The sequence below is a fragment of the Raphanus sativus genome, unplaced genomic scaffold, assembly GCF_000801105.2.
Source record: "Raphanus sativus cultivar WK10039 unplaced genomic scaffold, ASM80110v3 Scaffold0889, whole genome shotgun sequence".
NCBI lineage: Eukaryota > Viridiplantae > Streptophyta > Magnoliopsida > Brassicales > Brassicaceae > Raphanus > Raphanus sativus.
Genome location: NW_026616203.1, coordinates 1 through 22,427, shown reverse-complemented (window position 1 = coordinate 22,427; position 22,427 = coordinate 1). Strand labels below are relative to the sequence as shown.

Here is a 22,427-nt window from a genome sequence, read left to right as displayed (position 1 = left end):
ATATTTGAGTTTAAACACATAATTTTCTTAGTTTTGTATCTCTTTTGAACTAAATAGGATGCAATTTTACCACTTATAATTCTTAAAAAAATACATACGTTTTTTAACCAATAACATACATATACGTTTCCTTAAATTGACCAAATATAAACCACTTGTTATAGCCTTCAACGATGTATATAAAAATTGTCGTCAACTTTATGCTTATCATATACGTGTCCTTATCGACATGCAAAAAAGAATGTATTAGGCTTAGAATAGTCGAAGGAGAGAAAGAGAAAGATGATGACTCATTAGAGACCATTCACCAGCTTATAAGTAGTAAATCTAGCAACAGGAAAAGTTATCAACAGAGAAAATCCGATCGAGAATCCTCATCGGAGAGAGGGTAACATGCTAATTAAACCTTAAGTCTCTTTTTATTTTCTTAATTATATTTAAATATACTTAAGTTCGTATCACTTGGTATTACTTGGAAGTCGGAACAACTGAAACTTATTCATAAAGTTATTATCTATAGTTATTGTAGGATCGTAAGAGCACTAGAGAATGGTGCTTCTGCCTGCTTTCTTGGATGGGTTGGCGAGAAGTGTATCAATGAAGAAAGGAAAATATATATCAGAGGATGAAGATGGAGGGAGAGAGATCGCAAAATCGTTGATGAAAGATGCCAAGAAGAACTCGACTTTGCTTGGTTCATCAGGCTTTGTTAACTCAGAAAATTCTAAGAGATTCACCTCTATTTGTTCTAATAGAGGTGAGAAAGGAATTAACCAAGACCGTGCCATCGTTTGGGAGGTACAGTTTACATAAATACTATATATTATGATGTCTATATATTAGTGGAAAAAGTATTTAGGATCCATGATCTTGTTAATAAGTTTATAATATGATAGTTGAGAAATTACAACTTGCTTTGTAATATAGGGGTTTGGGTGCCAAGAAGACATAACATTTTGTGGGATGTTCGATGGACATGGACCATGGGGACATGTGATAACCAAAAGAGTAAAAAAGCTATTTCCATCTTCATTGCTTTGCCAATGGCAACAAACTCTTGCAACCTTATCATCATCACCGGAATGTTTCTCTCCATTTGATATCTGGAAGCAATCTTGCTTGAAAACATTCTCCCTCATCGATCTTGATCTCAAGATCCATCCTTCCATTGATTCTTACTGCAGTGGCTGCACCGCTCTAACTGCCGTCTTGCAGGTACATATCTTGTAACCAGACACGCAAAACTCTTATCTAGATATTATGGGCGCCGGTTCTAAGATTTCAGGGGTGATAAACAATTTAGTAAGCATTTAATTAATTTTTTTTTTTAACAATTTAGAATTTGGAAGCCAATGTTTATATATATTGACTCAAAAAAAATTGAGACCCTAAACTAATGTTGCACTTGGCCCCGGTTTTTACTTACGGCCGTAGCGAAACTAACAAACCCTTTGAATGTAGAAAAGTTGCTAAATGTTGAAGTTTGATGTTTGCTTTTGAAGGGTGATCATCTTGTTGTAGCAAATGCCGGTGACTCACGAGCAGTAATAGCAACAACTTCTGACGACGGAAGCGGTTTAGTTCCGGTTCAGCTATCAGTAGACTTTAAACCGAACATTCCAGGTATATCTCCAAAGCCTTTCCATATTTAACAGTTAAAGTATTCAGATGGAAAATTCTATACAACTGGACTTAACAATTGGTATATTTTAATTATATTTCCGGTTAAATAGAGGAAGCAGAACGAATAAAACAATCAGATGGACGATTGTTTTGCCTAGATGATGAACCGGGAGTGTACCGGGTGGGCATGCCAAATGGCAGATCGCTCGGTTTAGCTGTCTCAAGAGCGTTTGGAGACTACTGTCTTAAAGAATTTGGTTTAGTCTCTATACCGGAAGTGACATACAGAAAGATAACCGACAAGGACCAATTCCTCATCTTGGCCACAGATGGGGTAATATATCAATTGTTTATATACTTTATGAGCCAAATCAGGATATAGACACACTTACATTATCATGTATGTGTGTATGTAGATGTGGGATGTGATGACAAACGATGAGGCAGTGGAGATAGTAAGAGGAGTAAAAGAGAGAAGAAAGAGTGCAAAGAGATTGGTAGAGAGAGCTATGATACTTTGGCGTAGGAAGAGAAGAAGCATCGCCATGGATGATATCTCTGCTCTTTGTCTCTTCTTTCACCCTTCTTAGTTTCAATCTTCTTTAACCTCTAATACATATATCCATGTATTTTGAGCTTCATCAACAAAAATGTCATATATATATAAACACATTTACATAGAATAATAGATGTTGTGAAGACAGTTGTTAATATTAGAAACGAGTGATTAAGAGTTCCATCATATTTTCGTAAAATGGCGTGTAATGGACATTGTTCTTCTTGTGTAACGTTGAAATGGCAGGCTGAACCAGTGGATCACATGCATGAATTAAAACGTATAAGATGAAACAGGTTTACATGGAGATACTCATATTATCGTCTGAAGTATTGTGGTTGGTGATTTGTATTTAAAAGCTGAGAAAACGGTGTGGTTGTGCATCGTTTCGGACTAAGATTGCAATATGAACCGAGCTTTAAAGCCAATAGTCATAAACAGCTTGATGAGTTTGTTTAAGTTTACAGGCTTTGTATACGATAGCCTAGCTCTTGTTTCTATATCTGATCTTAAAGTCTGTGTGTAGTCTGGCTTAACAAAGACTAAAAGACTAAATCCCACAGAGAAAGTAGTAAACCGAAAATGTAAAATAAGAAGTTGATAGAGGAAAAACAGAAACTCATTATAATAAGTGATATTCTTCAAAAGTAATAGCGAAGGACAAAGTCCCACAGAGAAAGAAATAAAACCATAATGTAAACAGAATTTGATAGAGATAACAAAAGAAACAGAACATAATAATAAACGTACACTGAATAAAAGACAGTGAATCTTTCACAGTTCACTATCTTTGTGTACTTATCTGCATGAACTCTGTTTTGGGGTTCATAGGATGAATGCAATGAATTTTCGCATCTGTTTGTAGTAGTAACATCTTCGACAGCAGGTGTCTAAGTCGTTGAGGAGACAGTTTTTTGGTAGTTGTTCCTACTCATTGGTTACTCATTCTTCACGGTGATGATGAAGTACAACTTATAGAAAGATGTCTCAGAAGTGAAAATCCAGCTGCACACTATGTCGAAGGAATCAAACTCTACTTCGTCCAAAACAGCACGACAATGCGGCTGTATCTTGATGATAATTTGTTTGCTCTCCAGGAACTATCACCTCGGCTCTTGCTTGCCTCGAGGAAACCAAGATGAGGAAGCAAGCGTTGAGGTGATCGTTGCTGGAGAGCAAACAAATTATCATTAAGATACAGCTCCATTGTCTTGCTGACCTGGATGAAGTACAGCTTGATTCCTTCAATATAATGTGCAGCTGGATTTTCACTCCTGAGACATCTTTCCATAAGCTGGTGGTAAGATGAGAGGATTCATGGCTTGTGGACGCAAGCTGAGATTTTCGAAGACACGATCATCTTGGGCATGATTCTAAGAGAGAGAGGTTGTCGGGATTTACCATGTTTTTTTAAGTGAGAGAGATAGTTTTGTTCCTTTATACTGTAACAACGTTCTGAATTTTTCCTGAACGTATATTTGTGAATTTAGTGTGCCTGTTACCTTATGCAGATTAAAGCGTTTGACTAATGGCATCATTATAGGGATTTGTTGAATGTCTATGATATGTTTTAAGATATTGTTTGATCTTATTTCGTAATTTTTGGGATTTGATTTAGGTATGATTTGATTTTTTATTCTTTAGCTGCGCATTGTTTTATTGTGCAAGGAATAATAATATTTTGAGGTTTTCTTTTTAAATGAGTTTTCAGTGTAGATATCACTCGGTTGTGCTTTGAATACTATAACTAGATCTTGATCTTCATTTTATAAATGTATAACTAAAATTTTAAATATATAAATTATAATTTAGTGTTTGATGTTATTTACCATAATCTTATTGTTTTAATTTTCTTATTTGACATTATTAATATATAATAACTTGTTATACGATATTATTTTTAAAAATTGATATAGGATCTTTTTGATGTTATGGTATTAAGTTTTATATTTTTTTACTAAATTAAGATTTCAAAATATTAACTATTTTAATATTTTTTAGAATATTATTTTTACGTGTTTTATTTCAAAAATTATTCTTAAGGACCTATCATTTTATCTTTTGTAAAATTTGGAATATATAATTATGTGATTGGAATGTTTATTTTTAAAATTGTATATTTAGTCAAACATTTGAATTACATAACTATTTTAAGTTTGAATATTATATGAATTTAAATATTTTGTTACTAAATGATACGTTAATTTATAATAACAATATTTGAAATTTTGGTAATTTTTTGTATTTTTCAAAAAATATTGTTATAATTTTAAATAAACAATAAAGTTGTTAAATTATGTGTTATTAATATTTTTAATGAATATTAAAATTTCAAAATTTTCTAATAGCATATTTTAATTAACACATAAATTAAAAGTTAGTTATTAAATTTATATTGTGTAAATAATTATTTTTTGTAGTATATTTCTGAGAGATTCAACATAAATAAAATAATGATATATAATTATTAGACAGTAATATTTACGTGAGTTAGAAAAATATATGTTAAAAAAATTTCTTGACAAAAAATATTACATGATTTACAAATGTTAACTCATTTTAAGAGTGAATGATATTTATTTATTTATTTATTTAAATGAAAGCAATTTAAAAAGAAATTAGATTACTTTACTAATATATATATAATATTTTTATTAATAATCTATAAATTAATATATACTAAAAATCTCTATAAAATAATATAATTTTTATAGTCACAAATTGAATTTTTGATTTAATTATTATATCGATAAATTAATAATCTCTATAAATTAATAAAAAATTATAGTTTTGGTTTAGTCCCAACATTATTAGTGTATAGAAGTTTCACTGTATATATATATATATATAATTTTGTTATATATATTCCATATAGCATATCTAATTAATACAGTATAGACTATAATAAAGTTTATAAAGTATAGCATATAATTTTATTTTAACTAAAATTAATTTATAATAATATTATAATGCTAATCACGAAATTAATTAATGTATTACTCTAAAAAAAATCAATTTTTTTTGGTAAGATCTTGTTAGATTTTTCAATAGATTTGGTAGGCTTAAGTGTCATTAAAGTTATGAATATATGGATTGTTATAGTAAGTTATAATAATAATTGATAATAAATATAACATGATATTTTAGGAATATGTCAACTTAAAAAATCACAGATGAATTAAGGTTGTGAGTTATGTTTTAATATATAAGGGATACCAAAGTTTCACACATATATGATCATGAGTACGGATTAATGACTTTATCCATAATAAACTTATATTTTAGTGAATAAAATCAATACAAAATTTACTTTTTTTAATACAAAATTTACATTACTAAAATAAAAGGGTTATATAAAGATTGTTTTCTTATCGGATAGCTTCGCGTTAACCCCTAGGGCAATATTGCTTTTCCCTCTTGCACGGGGCGGTGATTGTGTTTCTCTGTGTGATTTGGCTGATTGACGATGGTTTCCAAAATACAGGCAGAGGATGAGAAATCCTCAGAAGCACAGTCGTCTCTGATTCTTCCCTCACTTCCTGAAGATGTAATCATTGACATCTTAGCGCGTTTATCAAGATTCGACTATCCAACACTCTCCCTTGTTTCCAAGCACTTTCGGTCACTTGTTACTTTGCCTGAGCTATATGCAAGAAGATCCTTGTTGGACTGCACCGAGAACTATCTCTATGTTGTCCTCTGTGACATAAGCACCTCCTCCTTTTTTTACCGTTGGTGTATCCTCTGCCGGAAAGCCAACGACAGTCACAGCTTGGTCCGTGCCCCCTCGACGTTTCCTTATTTGTATTATCCTGAAAGCTCTGTGGCAGTGGGTTCGAGGATATATGTTTTTGGTGGGATTGACGATAAATATATGACGACAGAAGCGTTTAGCTTGGATTGTAGATCCCACACAGTGGAACCCATCCCAAGCATGCCTGTTGCTTTGGTTTGTAAATTCGCTGCCTTCATCGACGGGAAAATATATGTTATTGGAATTGGATGTTGCTATAGAAAGACTGAGATGGTGGTGTTCGATATAGAAACGCAAAAGTGGGAGCATGCAATGATTAAGCCAGATATGGAGGAAGGTCTCAGAGGAAGCTATGCTTGTGCGGTGATGGCAGATAAAATATACCTAAATAATGGTAATAAAAGCTACGTGTACGAGCCAAGGGAAAGTAAATGGGAAACAGACGATATGCTGAGTTCCATGTTTTGGGAGCATGCATGTGTGGTTGATGATGTATTGTACTATCATGATCGGGCCATGAACACCTTAAGAGCGTATGATCCAAATCAGAAGTCTTGGGGAGTGGTGGAAGGCTTGAAAGAACTGTTGGCTGAGACAAGAGATCTACAGTGGTGGTCGTATACTGTGAATTACGGTGGGAATATGGCTCTCCTTTTCAGTAGAACAGGTAAGATTTGGTGCGCTGAGATTTCACTGGAAAGACGTCAAGGAGGGGAGATTTGGGGTAAAGTTAAGTGGCCTGATCATGTTTTCACTGGAAAATCTGGAATTAGTAAATCTCTAACTGTTATGGTTTGATGCATGAACTCTCTCCTTCACATATATATATATATATATATTTGTGTTCTGTTTTTATTTTTAAGAAAAAAATCATTATGTCCATCTGAACATCCAGATGGTAACATTATTGGTTTGAGATTTAAGTTTATAACAAGATTTGACATGCGCTTTTATTTTTTTTTTATTTTTTTGATAATATGTATGAATTTATAACTTTTTATTAGGAAAATAACAATTTTAAAGTTTTTTTGTTTGCTTAAAACTTTTTAAAATTGTTCTATTATAATATTTGAGTTTCAATCAGTGTTTTTATATTTGATCCAAACTTGTGGTTGAACATATATATGTGGCATTTGATATATAACCCGCATTAATATGTGTTGACATAAATAATTTATTAATATTATTAATTTCTTGAATTTATTTTATTTAAATTCTATATAAATATACCTATATGAGAGTTAAAACTGTACAATTTGTCTATTTACAGTACTTCTCTATTATATTAAGTGATGGATATAATTTAGTTAATAAAATGTATTTGATAATATTTTGTTGAATAATATATTTTGTTTAGACAAAATATATTAATAGATTGTTTGTTAAAATATTGGTTTACATATTCTGGTATTTCTGACATATTATGATATCAAATTTACGTACTGAATTTTCATTTGTAAAAGAATAAATTCTTAAATATTATAATATAAAAAGTTATAGTGGATATGTTTTTAGAATAATAAATATAGTAGCACATTTTTGAAATGAAAATTATAAAAAAAGATTTTGCATTTCGTATTTACATTATTATATAATGGTCGACGTTTTTTAACTGAATATATATGTTTTCAAACTTGACTAAACTAACCAAAAAGGAAAATGGAGAATAATGGAGAAAATAATTAAAAATATCTAATAAAAATAACATAGCATAGTAAATAACTTAAAAATTAGGGTAAAATCCAATTTTTTAATAATAGGGTCCTGCTTTGATATTATAGAAGTGGTACAAACTATTAGTTTATTTCTGGAGGTGAATTTTAAACTTCGTAAAGAAACGTGAAACAGAAGCAAGCTATGAAACTTGTGAAACTTATAGAACCACTCTGTTTTGTACTTTTGTCTATCACACAAATCTGGCCATTAGTAATTTAGTACACACCCTATGTTGGTGAAAATTTGGCATAGTTTCTTGAAAATTCTTTGTGTACGCAAAGTGTAAGTTCCCTCAGTAAAATACAATTTTTTTTGTATTTTAAAAACATCTCAGTATTTTTAATCGAGCCTTACCCTACGTTTCAGTTGGGTTGATTTAGATATGCCCTTTATTGGGATCTTTGAGACAGAGATGTTCTGAGATCACGTTCTTATAACAGAGTTCAGATGTCATTCCGGTGGTTTAAGACTATTTGGTCTTGTTAATCAGGGTGTGGTTGGTCTAGGAGATGCCTGAACATTTGAGACACATATCTCGACCTTTAAATTTACTTTTAGATGTCAGCAAGTACAATATTAAATTTTACTTCATGAGTGGATACACGAAGCTGTGAACACATTTACTCCTCACTTTTGCATTGTTCTGGATGACATGATGAGTGATTATTACAGACCTGAAGACAAAGTTCTTTTTTTTTTTTTTTGAACACAGACAAAGTTCTTTTAAAATTATTAAAATAGGAGTCTGAACGCTTAAGTCTTTGAACCGAATTATCCAACAACACAAAGTTTTGTGAAAAATCACAATCAACGTAGCATCTCTCTGGTGTCTGTATCTTTGATCACCTTCAGTGCCATGGTTTTTCAGTGCTGAGATCTGGGATGCTCTCCGTAGCTGTTACCTGTAACAAATGTGGGAAAGGGTAGGATGTTATAAATTACTCTGTTTTTGGGAGTTTGTTGATTAGGATACGGATGTCAGCTTACATGGCTGAGATTACTTCTGGGTGCACAGGACAATTTGAGAAATTTCGAGTATATATTTATTTTTGAATTAAGTGTGGTTTCTACTTCACTTTGGAGTTTAGGCTAAAGCGAAAGGATGTATAGTGTCTGTTGGGGATAACTGTATCCTCTGGATAAAAACTCTATCTCCAGCATGAGTCCCTGTCAAAAGCTCAGCCTCTAAGACTCTGTGTCCCAGCCGTGAAATAAACATCCGTGTTCCATTTGCATAGTCCATTATGCTGATCAAGATTGCCTAACATCATCACATGAGCACCAACCTTCAGACATAGTTTATGGGCTGACAAACCTGGGAACTCCAGTGAGTTTAAGTATTCCTGAGTGTAATTATTTGTCCAGTCCTCTTTTGGTATGCTCCCAAAGCAACACGATCGGAAACTTAGATAATCTTTCTCTGCAGAAGGTACCTTAGAAAGAAGGTAGGAGTTGATCTCGTGGCACTGGCGTTTGTTGGTCCTAAGTTAGCTCTCTCTGTTAGATAGGTTCGGTTTAAGTAGTTATTAACAAAGTTGGTGTAAGAAGCATCTGATACAGACTGATGCGGAAGATCGATCTTTCTTTTTCTTTTTTGATAAAGAATCCTCAATTTAATCTTCTCCCCTTTAACCTTCTTTAATTTTTTTGAAACACAAACTTATATTAAAATCATCAGAAATGTTAGGTGATACAACTAAACGCAATCTAATCTGCCAAACTCTGGTTTGCCAAGCCATGCAGCTTCGCTATTTCTCACTCTGGAGATCCAACGAAAGGAGATGGTTTCGAAAAAAATCAGCAAGTGAAATGATGTCGGCTGTAATGCCGTAAAGTTTCGAAGCAATTGAAACTGAGTTCACAGCTTGGATGAGTTGGGTTGAATCTAATTCACAGCAGATGCTTTTGTATCCTAATTGTCTGCAGCTCCTTTAACCTTCTTTCTTTGATGATTTCTTTGATGGAAAAGAAATCTCAAAGCCTTCCTTAATCTCTCCTAATGATCGTAACAATTCGTGTACCGTGTAATATAGAGACTCTTTTTTGTTACTTTTGATAGAATGATGTACGAATCAACACAACTCTTTTGTTCTTTTAACCACACCACTCATCGTACATATACAGTATTAAATCTTATAAGTTATAATAATATATTCCATTATTATTACCTTTTGCATATATGTATATGATCATGAGACTAAAGACATTTATAAACATAAAGTAAAGTAGAGAGGTTATCAATACATCCGTATCTATCTTATTAAAATAGGAACATTACAACTTCTTCTAGGTAGATTTTTAAAGGTGGATCTCATATATTTAAATTAAATGTCTCATTTTTTATATATAATATGTATCATAGTCTAACTTTGCATTGATGTATTTCCTTAAATACAGTTCTTCTTTTTGTCCATATTCCATATATGATTTTTACATTTATTACATGTCGATTTAAATAAGATATATACTAAGAATACTAAAAATACTAATCGTTCTATAATTACCCTATACAATTCATTTTAAATTGATCAGTATACTTTCATTGGTCATATTAATTTTATTAGTACGAATAACATTAGGTAGATAAGTCATAGACACATACATAAAGATATGACTATTCTTATAACTACGTTGGGCCTAATCTACTTTCTAAAATAAACAACACATAGCTTCATATATTGTATAGAATATAGTAATATTGTATAATATTATACTTATACAATAATACTAAAAACAAACCAAACTGAAATATAATATATATCGAAAATGCTTTGAACCATTACACACAAAATATATTGGAACTCAGAGATAAAATTCACTTTGAAATTACATAATAATTATTTTAAAAAATTAAATTTCGTAATGTACAAAAAACATAAGTTTTATATAAAATTTTGTGTTACAATAAAAAGACACAACTCACGCTTGCAAAATGTTATTTTTACATACGAAAGACAGTTTTGATATTGTTCTTTAAACACAAAATTGAATTATACAAACTCGATACTACGTAAAACTAAACAATATAGAATACATTTTAAAAATAAAACCCTGCATATGTTTATATAATATATAAATATATTATGTTACACATATTTTCATATAAATAATACCCAATGTAAGTTTTGTATGATAAATATTGAAAATACAAAATATATAACACTATATATTTTAAATAATACAGAAAAAATCTACTTTACGTTAACTTAAAATTTAAAAATCAAATTTAGTAATTTAAACACATTGCTTATTTAAACACATTAGTACACATTGTTATTTATCAAAATTTTATATTAATACACATTGGCGATCATGTATAACATTTAGTAAAAACAAAGATAAAAAAAAATGACTCCGCTCGGTCGAGCGGGTCATGATCTAGTTCTAATTAATTTATCAAAACTGATCCATCACACTATGGTCTTTTATATTAGAATTTAAAACCTCACTTTATATATATATATATATATATATATATATATATATATATATATATATATATATATATATATATTTTTTGTCAGCTGCCCATTAAACCTAGATCAAATGATGGTCAGATGTATCGATTCTCCGGGGAGCATCTTCATATGTCCGGATCTGATCTATGTGGAAGAAAATATATCCTCTTGCTCTAACTTCTTTTGCCAGTGTGTCCGCACGTCCATTCTTCTTCCGAGAAATATGAACCTCACTTTATATAAAACCGGACATATAGAATATAAATATTCTTACACCATACGGATTCCAAACCATAAACCAATGGTTGTTTTCTTTAGTATTATATGGCCGCAGAGAACGACTCTTGGTATATGGACTTGATCATGATCATTTGCTTCGTATAGGCTTAATGAGTTTACCTTTTCACTGATGCTCATTAGATAAACACTAAAGTTCATCGTCATAATCGCCAAAAACTCATTATTCTTTATCGATGTTTTTGTTCTACGAATATACTTCTTTGTAAAGCTCTCATCTTTCGACAAAGTTACAGTAGAACACACTGATCTCAGAGATGTCATCCCCTACCATATCCGTAGAAGATTGAATTGGACATCTTTGCCATTGTTTTTTTTTTGACAAAAACATTTTTGCTATTGTTGAATTTGCCAATTTAAAGTTAGATAGTTTTCTTTTCAGCTTTATATTGTTTTTTTTTCTTTGAAATTTTTTCAGCTTTATATTGTTCTTTTTTTTTGGTTTTAACTAATAAATTTAATTTTATAAATAGAAAGAAACAAAAATTCATTTGATAATTCATCTTTTTTTCCAAAACCGTGTTCATCTAATTTTGCATACAACTAAATTTAACATAGGAGAATAGAAGAATTCGGACATACAGTGAAACCTCTATAAATTAATAATGTTGGGAGTACACCAAAACTATAATTTTTTATTAATTTATAGAGATTATTAATTTATCGAGATAGTAACTGAACCAAAAAATCAATTTGGGACTATGAAATTATATTAATTTATAGAAATATTAATTTAAAGATTATTAATTTATAGAAGTTATACATAAATCTTTGCTACGAACAAAATTGTGATCAGTTTGATCAGACGATATAATATCATATCTCATTTAGAAAATTAATGGGAAAATCGCATAAAAAACCCTTAAGGTGGCAGCCACTTACACTTTAAACCCTGAGAGTATTTCACGAGCACTTTAAACATTCAAGTTGGCAAATTTAGCATATTAAACTTCCAATCTGGCTTACTTGTACATCAAGTCAAAAACGTAACCGGTACTGTTCAAAATTGATGAGGTGTCGGTTTTTTTTCTAAAAAAAAAATATTTTAATAATAAATAAATATAAAAATACAGAAAATCATAAAAAATAATAAAAAATTCATAAATTCATAAAAAATTCAAAAAATCATAAAATACAAAAAAAACCCAACAATAATTATTTTATTTATTAATAAAATAAATAAAAAAAATAAAAATATAATAATAAGAAAAACTTGAAAAATCATAAAAATTCCAAAAATAAAAAAATCATAAAAATCAAAATAAAAATTTAATTTAAATAAATTAAATATAAATTCAAGAATAAAAAATATATTTACCTACAGAAAATTTAGAAAACATTGTATTTTGGTGTTTATGGGTCGTGTATTTTCTGAATCATAAAAAATCATGATCTTCAAATGATTCTCTTGAACCAAATCAAAGCAGACAAATTAAAGGGTCCAAATCTTTTAGAAGCTATTCAAAAAGCAAACACTTGGACTTTAATTTGTTCGTGTAGTGCTTTGGTGATGAGAATGAATTCTGGTTAACTTAAACCACGACTGGTTATGTCAATTGAGAAGTCAAGATTGAAGAAGATTCTAATAAAATAAATATAATTATATTTAATTTATATTTATTTTATTTAAATTTTTTTTTTAATTTTTATGATTTTTTTATGATTTTTGGAACTTTATGATTTTTTTCAATTTTTATTACTATTATATTTTTTATTTTTTATTTATTTATTAATAAAATAAAATAATTATTTTGTGATTTTTTGTAATTTTTATGATTTTTGTGAATTTTTTATGATTTTTAAGAATTTTTTATGATTTTTTATATTTTTCTGTATTTTTATATTTATTTATTATTAAAATAATTTTTTTAGAAAAAAAAAACCGACACGTCATCAATTTTGAACAGTGCCGGTTACGTTTTTGACTTGATGTACAAGTAAGCCAGATTGGAGGTTTAATATGCTAAATTTGCCAACTTGAGTGTTTAAAGTGCTTGTGACATACCCTTAGGGTTTAAAGTGTAAGTGGCTGCCATCTTGAGAGTTTTTTATGCGATTTTCCCGAAAATTAATTGGACTACTAGTTGGAATCAGTTACAAAATATAGTTATTTGGAATTTTAGATACCCACGATTATAAAAAGGAAAAAATTGTGTAGAGCAGCCATTAGCTGTAGCTTTCAACTAAGCGGACGCCACGTCATTCCCCTGACAAGGTAACAGCATGTGGCGGACGCCAGTGAACTCTGCTCAATCCACTTCAATTCCATTTATCGAATCCGCAAGTAAAGAGCACTGATCCGCTACATTACATCCCACACCTCACTCATGCATCAAAACCGGGACACGTGTCGCAATAACCAAGAGACAGAGAGCGCATGGATCCCACTTCTGCTTCCCCCTGGGCTGAACCGCATCAGATCAGAACCCAAACAAAAGGAATCAGACACAAACGAGGTTATCAACTTATGTAAACAACAAGACTACTTATCAAAAAAGGATAAGCTAAACAACGTATCAAAACTACAGTCTGTAAGACAAAACACATCGAAGAAAGTGGAGAACAAGTCGTACTTTCTTCTTTTTCTTTTTTTTAAAGGAAAAAAAAAGAACATTAAATTGAATTTTTCTATCTCTGTTTCCGGGTCAGCCTTTATCTTCTTCTCGTTGTTGCGACGCTGAGAGGAGGAGGTAGAAACCCTAGAAAAAAAAAACACATTTCCTAAATAGATTCGAGAAGCTTTTGACCACCACACCAGATCTTGTAAGGAAGGGAAAAAATGTCGTCTCTGAGCAGAGAGTTAGTGTTCTTGATCCTTCAGTTCTTAGATGAAGAGAAGTTCAAAGAATCTGTTCACAAGTAAGTTCTTTAATCCGAGGCTAGATTTGTCTGAATGGTTTGTAATTTTTTGGTTTGATATGTGTGTGTGAAGGCTAGAGCAGGAATCTGGGTTCTACTTTAACATAAAGTACTTTGAAGAGAAAGCTCTCGCTGGTGAATGGGACGAAGTGGAGAAGTATCTTTCGGGGTTTACTAAAGTCGATGATAATCGTTACTCTATGAAGATTTTCTTTGAGATCAGGAAGCAAAAGTATCTCGAAGCTCTAGATCGGTAAAATTGATTTTTTTTTTAATTAGTTCTTGCTTGAAATTGAATAGGCTCGTGTGTGTTCTTTGTATTGACGATGGATGATTACATTTGTGTTTGTTTCAGGAATGATAGAGCAAAAGCTGTGGAGATATTAGCTAAAGACTTGAAAGTTTTTGCTACGTTTAACGAGGAGCTTTACAAGGAGATTACTCAGCTTCTGACTCTTGAGAATTTCAGGTGAATTTAATTAGCTTTAAATTGATTGTAGTTGGACTAAAGGCAGAGACTTTAGTGTTGAAGAGTGTTTTTTTTTTTTAATTACAGGGAAAACGAGCAGTTGTCTAAATATGGTGATACAAGATCAGCAAGGAGTATAATGTATACTGAGTTGAAGAAGCTTATTGAGGCGAATCCTCTGTTTAGAGAGAAGCTAGCTTTCCCTAGCTTCAAGGCTTCACGCTTGAGGACTTTGATTAACCAAAGGTGAAGTTAAGATTTGCTTTCTTTACTGAAAGAAATGAGTTTTTGATGCTTGTTTCTTCCTCTTGCAGCTTTGAATTGGCAGCACCAGCTATGTAAAAATCCGAGGCCTAATCCTGACATTAAAACATTGTTCTTGGATCACTCTTGCTCTGCATCAAACGGTGCTCGTGCAATCACTCCTGTGAATCTCCCGGTTGCTGCTGTTGCAAGACCTTCCAACTTTGTTCCTCTTGGAGTACATGGTGGAGTAAGATCTCTTACTTACTTCTTTCTACATGTTCTGTTATTATAACTTTTATGTTTTAGATTTTAAATGAAACTGTTAATTACCTTTGCAGCCTTTTCAACCTAGTGCTGCTCCGGCTCCTAACCCCAATGCTTTAGCTGGATGGATGGCTAACCCACACCCTTCTTCTTCGGTTCAGTCTGGTGTTGTGTCTGCTTCCCCGTTTCAGCTGCAGCAGCCAAATCAAGGTTGGTTTCATGTGACAACTGTTTTGGTATTGAAACACTTGTGTGTAACCTGTTGCTGTGTTTTGTCACAACAGTTAATGTGCTTAAACATCCTCGGGCGCCGTCAAACTCACTAGGATTGATGGATTATCAGAATGCTGACCACGAGCAACTCATGAAACGCTTACGGTCTGCACAAACCAGCAACGAGGTAGATTCCTTGCTGCTTATGAAATGCTTATTAATCATATGCAATGTGTGTTTCTAATGTTTTGAGTATATGGCTCAGGTCACATATCCTGTTCATCCTCAGTCCTCTGCATCACTTGATGAACTCCCTAGAAACGTTGTGAGTACAATGCGCCAAGGCTCGGTGGTGCTAACCATGGATTTTCACCCTGCTCACCAAACTTTACTCGCTGGTTAGTCTACTTGCTGCTACCATGAGGAAAGCTTAGTAGAGTTGAGAGCTTTCGTTTTTAACATATCTGTTTCCTTTTTTAGTTGGTTGTTCAAGCGGCGAAGTCACCTTGTGGGAAGTTGGATCCAAAGAGAAGATTGTGACACAGCCTTTTAAGATATGGAATATGGCCGCCTGCACTGGAGCTTCCAGGTTTGTGTCTTTGCTTCCTATGTTATCTTCTGTCCTATATTTAGATGGAAATTTTTACTATTTTTAGTGTTTCTTCACAGGGTACTATTGTCAAAGAACCATCTATATCTGTAACTCGTGTAGCTTGGAGCCCTGATGGAAATTTGATTGGTATGTTATATAAAGATTGTTCTCCCATTATAATAACTAGGTCCAAGACAAACGTTTCAAAGATATAGTTTTTAACTTGTGTATCGTTTTCTGTGTACAGGAGTTTCTTTTACTAAACATTTGATCCATGTATATGCCTACCAAGGCTCGGAACTACGCAACACCTTGAGGTATGTTTAGTCTCTTTTTTTTACTGTACTTAATGATTACCTGCACTAAACTTAATCAGTTGTTTTTTTTTTTGTGCATTAGATTGATGCTCATGTAGGCTGTGTGAATGACTTGGCATTCGCCCACCCAAACAAGCAAATGTGTGTTGTGACTTGTGGAGATGACAAATTGATTAAGGTATGTGAAGTAAAAAACACTAACATCTCTCTCTCTCTCTCTCTGTTCACTTACTAATATATGTTTGTATGAAATTTTCTTAGGTGTGGGATCTGAGTGGTAAGAAGCTTTACACCTTTGAAGGTCATGATGCACAGGTTTATTCCATTTGCCCTCACCAGAAGGAAAATATTCAGGTAGAAGCAAGCATCTCTTGTTTATAATAAAGATCTTAAACTTTCATTTTCATGTTGTTCATCTATTTCTCTTTTTTTTTTCACAATGCAGTTTTATTTCTCAACTGCTCTTGATGGTAAGATCAAGGCTTGGCTCTATGATAACGCTGGTTCTCGGGTTGATTACGATGCGCCAGGACAGTGGTGGTACAACGATGCTATACAGTGCTGATGGGAGCAGGTACATACACATACTGAATGTTAAATAAGCTCAAGTTAAAGTAAAACATTTTGATTCTGTGGATTTTTTGTTCAGGTTATTTTCTTGTGGAACGAGTAAAGATGGAGACTCTTTCCTTGTGGAGTGGAATGAGAGTGAAGGTGCCCTGAAGAGGACCTATCTAGGCTTTAGGAAGAAATCTAATGGAGTTGTTCAGTTCGATACAACTCGTAACCGTTACTTGGCTGTTTGGTGAAGACAATCAAGTCAAATTCTGGGACATGGACAATACAAATCTGTTGACAACTGTTGATGCTGAAGGAGGACTTCCTGTATGAATAATCTCTTCGCTCCTTGTTTTATATACTCTTTTTGTCTTTACTTGAACCATGTTGTGTTACTGATGGTTTGTACCATGTTTGATATCAGAATCTTCCCCGTTTGAGGTTCAACAAGGAAGGGAACCTTCTTGCGGTGACTACAGCTGATAATGGGTTCAAGATCCTTGCAAAATGCTGATGGTCTTAGAACGTTTGAGAGCTTATGAAGCTCGGTCTTATGAAGCATCTAAAGCATCCATTGATATGAAGGTTGGGATATTTGAAGTCTTCTGTTGAAATGAGTCTTTTGTACAGTTTTTTTTTTTAACTGGAGTGTTAATGCTGGTGATTTTTCAGGTATCAACTTCTGCAATGGTTTCAAGCATGAGTCCAGCTGTTGGTAAAGTTGAACACATGGAAACAGACTCTCCTGCAAGGCCAATACCAATTCATGTATATATGATTAAGAGGATCTTTGTTTGGTTTTTTTTCTATGTAGTTCACAGTTTGTTGTTGTCTTTTGACTTTTTTTTTTGTTATTACATATGTAGAATGGAATTGAGGCGATGTCAAGAGCTATGGAGAAGCCAAGAAACTTGGAATCTGTTGATAAGAAACCCTTGGAGTTAACAGAAATTGTTGATCCCACTCAGTGCAGACAAGTGACCATGCCAGATAGCAAGGATTCTGTTAGCAAGGTTTTGTCCTTGTCTAAGCTTCTTCATCTTCATTAAGACATATCTTTGAAACTAATCTTTTGCTACTATGTCAGGTTGCTCGGCTTCTGTATACAAATTCTGGTGTCGGCGTCTTGGCTCTTGGAGCAAATGGTGTCCAAAGACTATGGAAGTGGAGCCGCAACGAGCAGAATCCAACAGGGAAGGTTATATACATTAAACCTTTCAAACTTTTGCATATGTATTGAGTAGTTATGTTGCTTAAGTTGTTTCTCTCATTGTTTTGAAGGCAACGGCAAGTGTAACTCCACAGCATTGGCAACCTAACAGTGGTCTCCTGATGGCAAATGATGTCCCTGAGAATCCTGAAACAGCTGTGCCGTGTATAGCGCTTTCTAAAAATGACTCATATGTAATGTCAGCTTGTGGTGGAAAGGTTTCCTTGTTCAACATGATGACTTTCAAAGTAAGTAGCTCTAATCCAACTTACTTTAGAGGGACATGTTTCTATCTATGTGAGATTTAATGACATCATTTCACTTGTGTTGACAGGTGATGACAACTTTCATGCCACCACCACCAGCGTCAACATTCTTGGCGTTTCATCCTCAAGATATTAATATTATTGCAATTGGGATGGAAGACTCAAGTATCCATATTTACAATGTCAGGGTAGATGAGGTAATACTGAACTCTTGGTGTGTTTAAAATGTTTCAGTCTCTTGTATGAATAAATATGTAATGTAATTGTCTTTTTAATCTATAGGTGAAAACAAAGTTGAAAGGTCACCAGAAGCATATAACTGGTCTAGCTTTCTCTACAGCACTCAATACACTTGTCTCTTCCGGTGCTGATGCTCAGGTAACACAGATTAACTAACTGGTTATTGAAGCTCTCACACACATGTTGGTTTTAAACTTTGTTTTTTTTTTTTAAATTACAGCTCTTCTTTTGGACCGCTGACTCATGGGAGAAGAAGAAATCTTCAGTGATTCAAACTACCACCTGGAAAAGCACCAGTGGGAGACACAAGAGTCCAGTTCCATAACGATCAGATCCATTTGTTGGTTTCACATGAGACACAGCTTGCTATTTATGATGCTTCAAAGATGGAATGTATCCATAAGGTAAACCAATAAATGATTTAAATGATTTAACAAAAGAAACCTTTATTTTCTCATACATCTTTGTTTATATGTACTTGTGCAGTGTGCCACAAGAAGCTCTCTCTTCACCCATTATCTCTGCATCTTACTCATGCAACAGCCAACTGGTTTACGCGTCATTCACTGATGGAAACATTGCAGTCTTTGATGCTGAATCCTTGAGACTCAGGTGTCGCATTGCTCCATCTGCTTACATGCCTCAACCAACACCCAACAGGTAACCGATGCTTTGTTATAATCTTGAAATTTACTTTGTTTATACCAATTGTGTTTTTGTCTGTGATAGTGCACCAATCATTCCACAAGTGATCGCTGCTTCATCCGCAAGAACCGAACCAGTTAGCCGTTGGACTGTCTGATGGTTCAGTTAAAGTGATTGAGCCGTCAGAGGCTTCTTAGAAGATGGGGTGTAGGGGTTGTAGTTACTGCAGATAAAGCAGGGACCGAGAATGGACGGCCATCGAGTTCATCGGCCGCTAATAACTCAAGTTCAGATCATCAAGATTCAAAGGTGAAAATGGTTTGCTGTCGGTGAAAAATGGTTTGCTGTCAGTTAAAGTTAGTTGACAGTTTATTTTGGCTTGGGTTGTAAAGTTGTTGATAGCTTTGTCCTGTTTTTGTAAATGGGATTCTTAAATCATATCAAGTAGGATTATTAATAACCGTTTATTGTATTTGTGACATTATAACATTAAAAAAGTCTCTACTCTTGAATGTAGTTTTCTATCTATGCCTATGAATTATCATATAATTTTTATTTGAATGATGAATTATATTATGAGACTATAGTTGTAGACCAGACAGCCACTATAGGAGTTGTCAGTCTCTCCATAATATTAGGAATTTTTGCTCTCTTTTATTGTTTACTGCTTAATTTTCATATTTTCCATAATTTTAGGTAGCTTGCTTATTTATCACATTTTTCATAATTTAGGTTGTTTATTTTATTTTTTTATTTTATTTCTACTATTATTTATGAATGAATTTTCTTACTTATCTGCCTCCTCCATAATATTAAGAATTTTGCTTATTTTTTATTATTTATTGCTTATTTTTTTTCATATTTTCCATAATTTTAGATAGTTTGCTTATTTATTTTGTTTTTAATAATTGTAATTATATATATTGTGTCACATTCTCCATAGTTTAGGTTGTTTATTTATTTGATATGTTCTTAATAATTTTAATTTTTTATTTATTTATTTTTCATATTTTTAAATAGTTTTAGATGGTATTTTAGTTTTGCTTACTTTCTCGATGATTTTTAGGTTTTTTTGCTTATTTATTATTGTTTTATTATTTTAAAAAAGCTTATTTAGTGAGTTCTTTTACCACTAGACCAAGGCAACTTGGTTAATTTATAATGTTTTGTTAATTTATAAAATATTGATTAATATAGTTTCTACTGTAAATGCATTACCTCTTCTACGTTCCCGAAATCGACTCCATGCGTAACTTCTACGAGTTGTCCATTTGTGTATTCGTAAACTATCGTTAGGAAGACCTTAACGCCGTCGTCTCCGACGCGAAAACTCGCCTTTAGACCTCCGAAGAAGTCATCATCAAAACCGTTTCTGATTTTTTTTTGTTTTTTTCTTAAAGATTCGGAGGAGTAATGAACGTGAACGATCGTTGGGTGGTGTTTTTATAATAACTATAGATTTTGATTCAGAAATAACATTAGTATGGATTATGGAACAATTATAAGATAAGATTATCTTTTTATAAACAAGTATTTTAATAAGTTATTAATGTGCAATTTTTATAACATATAAGATAAACTAGTATGTTTTTCTATCTGACTACCTATATGTAAAATATAATTATTTAATAATTGTACCTGCTTTTAGATGATATAGAAGTACCATGCTTAACTACTTATTGAAATGAAAACAATATTAAATTATTAGTGTATAACTATATATATATATAATTTATACAAACATATTTACCGAAGATAATATATAGAATATAAGAGGATATATTTTTTTATATGTCGTTTTATATATTTGCCTAAATTAAATTATTGCTCGAAACAAAAAAAATAATCAGAATATGTTTTGAAATAATTTATGTTTAGCTTAAGGTCACTAAAATGAAAACAAGTAAAACTAATGTGTACTTGTAATTAATAGGAAAATGAAATTAGGTTTACATTCGTTTGGTCATCTGCAATTCTGCACGCGCCCACCATCTTTATTTCCTTTTTCCTTTTTTACTTTTTCCTTTTTTTTACTTTTACTTTTTACTTTTTACCTTTTCCTTTTTCCTTTTCATGTAGATCCACAAAATCCATTGAATTAAGTCTGCATGGCTCCCTCCTTAACATAGAAGTTTTAGAAAAAAAAAAATGTGAAATAGATCTTTTACGTTTTCTATACAGAAATGGTAAATTCCCAAAATATTAGCTGAGTTTATTAAAATTTTTATTGTTGAAAATTATTGAAAACGAGTATTTACAAAAACATAGTTATTTGAGAATGGAAGTATTGTAGTACGTTCAATTTTGTTATGCAACTATTATGTTATACATTTAATTTTGTTATGCAACTATTTATGTTATACATTTAATTTTGTCATGCAACTAATTAGCTAATTAGTGGACTATGGCAAAATGCAGTACATTCTGCATTATTAATGGATTTGTTCTGCATACCCATTCTGCATTATTAATTTATCCTTTGTCCCTACACTTGTCGAATATAATGAGACACACACGAGATATATTGTTTAGAAAATGGGGGTTAACAGTTCTTTAGCGAAACAAAAAAGGTAACGTAACATGAGGTTTAATATAAGTTTTTAGGGAAAATCGCATTTTAAACCCTGAGATTGTCACATTCGAGCACTTTAAACACTGAGAGTTTTTCACTAGCACTTTAAACTTTGAAAGTGTCATTTTTAGCTATAAAAACCTCCAACGAAGTTACTTGTTCTTCAAGATAACTGGTGATCGGTACTGTTTATTTGAGGGGTGATGAGCTGTCAGTTTTTTTTAATTAATAATAATGAAATAAAACAAAAACTTCAAAAAAAATCGAAAAATAAAAAAAAATCACAAAAAATTTGAAAAATTAATCGAAAATTTCAAAAATCAAAAAAATTAAATTTCAAAATTAAAAATCAAAAATTAAAAATAAAACAAATTTTTGAAAAATATGTTAATTTACATAAAAATATATTTTTTCTATATATTAAATTTTGGTGTGAGTGGAGCTTCTTAGATAAAAGACATACATTTTAAAAATATATAAAAGAAAAAATAATAATTATTATTTTATGTGAAATTTTACAAATTTGTTAAGATATCTATTAGTATTATTTATAATAAATAGTAAATTTAAGT

The 22,427-nt window shown here is 31.8% G+C and overlaps 2 protein-coding genes and 1 pseudogene across 3 annotated transcripts; all 3 read left to right on the top strand.

Annotated features, from left to right (window-relative positions):
- Nucleotides 1-229: 229 nt before the first annotated feature.
- LOC130503262 (probable protein phosphatase 2C 41) lies at nucleotides 230-2,422 on the top strand. Of its 2 annotated transcripts, none has more exons than XM_056997937.1 (6): nucleotides 230-388; nucleotides 521-798; nucleotides 928-1,215; nucleotides 1,503-1,623; nucleotides 1,734-1,957; nucleotides 2,040-2,420. In XM_056997937.1, the coding sequence occupies exons 2-6, from the start codon at nucleotides 550-552 to the stop codon at nucleotides 2,211-2,213; spliced, it is 1,056 nt and encodes a 351-aa protein (XP_056853917.1). In that variant the 5' UTR covers nucleotides 230-388; nucleotides 521-549; the 3' UTR covers nucleotides 2,214-2,420. The 2 variants fall into 2 exon arrangements, with proteins under 2 accessions (XP_056853917.1, XP_056853918.1); XM_056997938.1 differs by having other exon boundaries at nucleotides 248-388; nucleotides 530-798; nucleotides 2,040-2,422.
- Nucleotides 2,423-5,645: 3,223 nt separating this feature from the next.
- Nucleotides 5,646-6,731, top strand: LOC108807670 (F-box/kelch-repeat protein At4g38940-like). The gene has a single exon (XM_056997939.1). The coding sequence runs from the start codon at nucleotides 5,646-5,648 to the stop codon at nucleotides 6,729-6,731; it is 1,086 nt and encodes a 361-aa protein (XP_056853919.1).
- Nucleotides 6,732-14,023: 7,292 nt separating this feature from the next.
- On the top strand, nucleotides 14,024-19,616 carry LOC130503261 (topless-related protein 2-like; annotated as a pseudogene).
- Nucleotides 19,617-22,427: the final 2,811 nt, after the last annotated feature.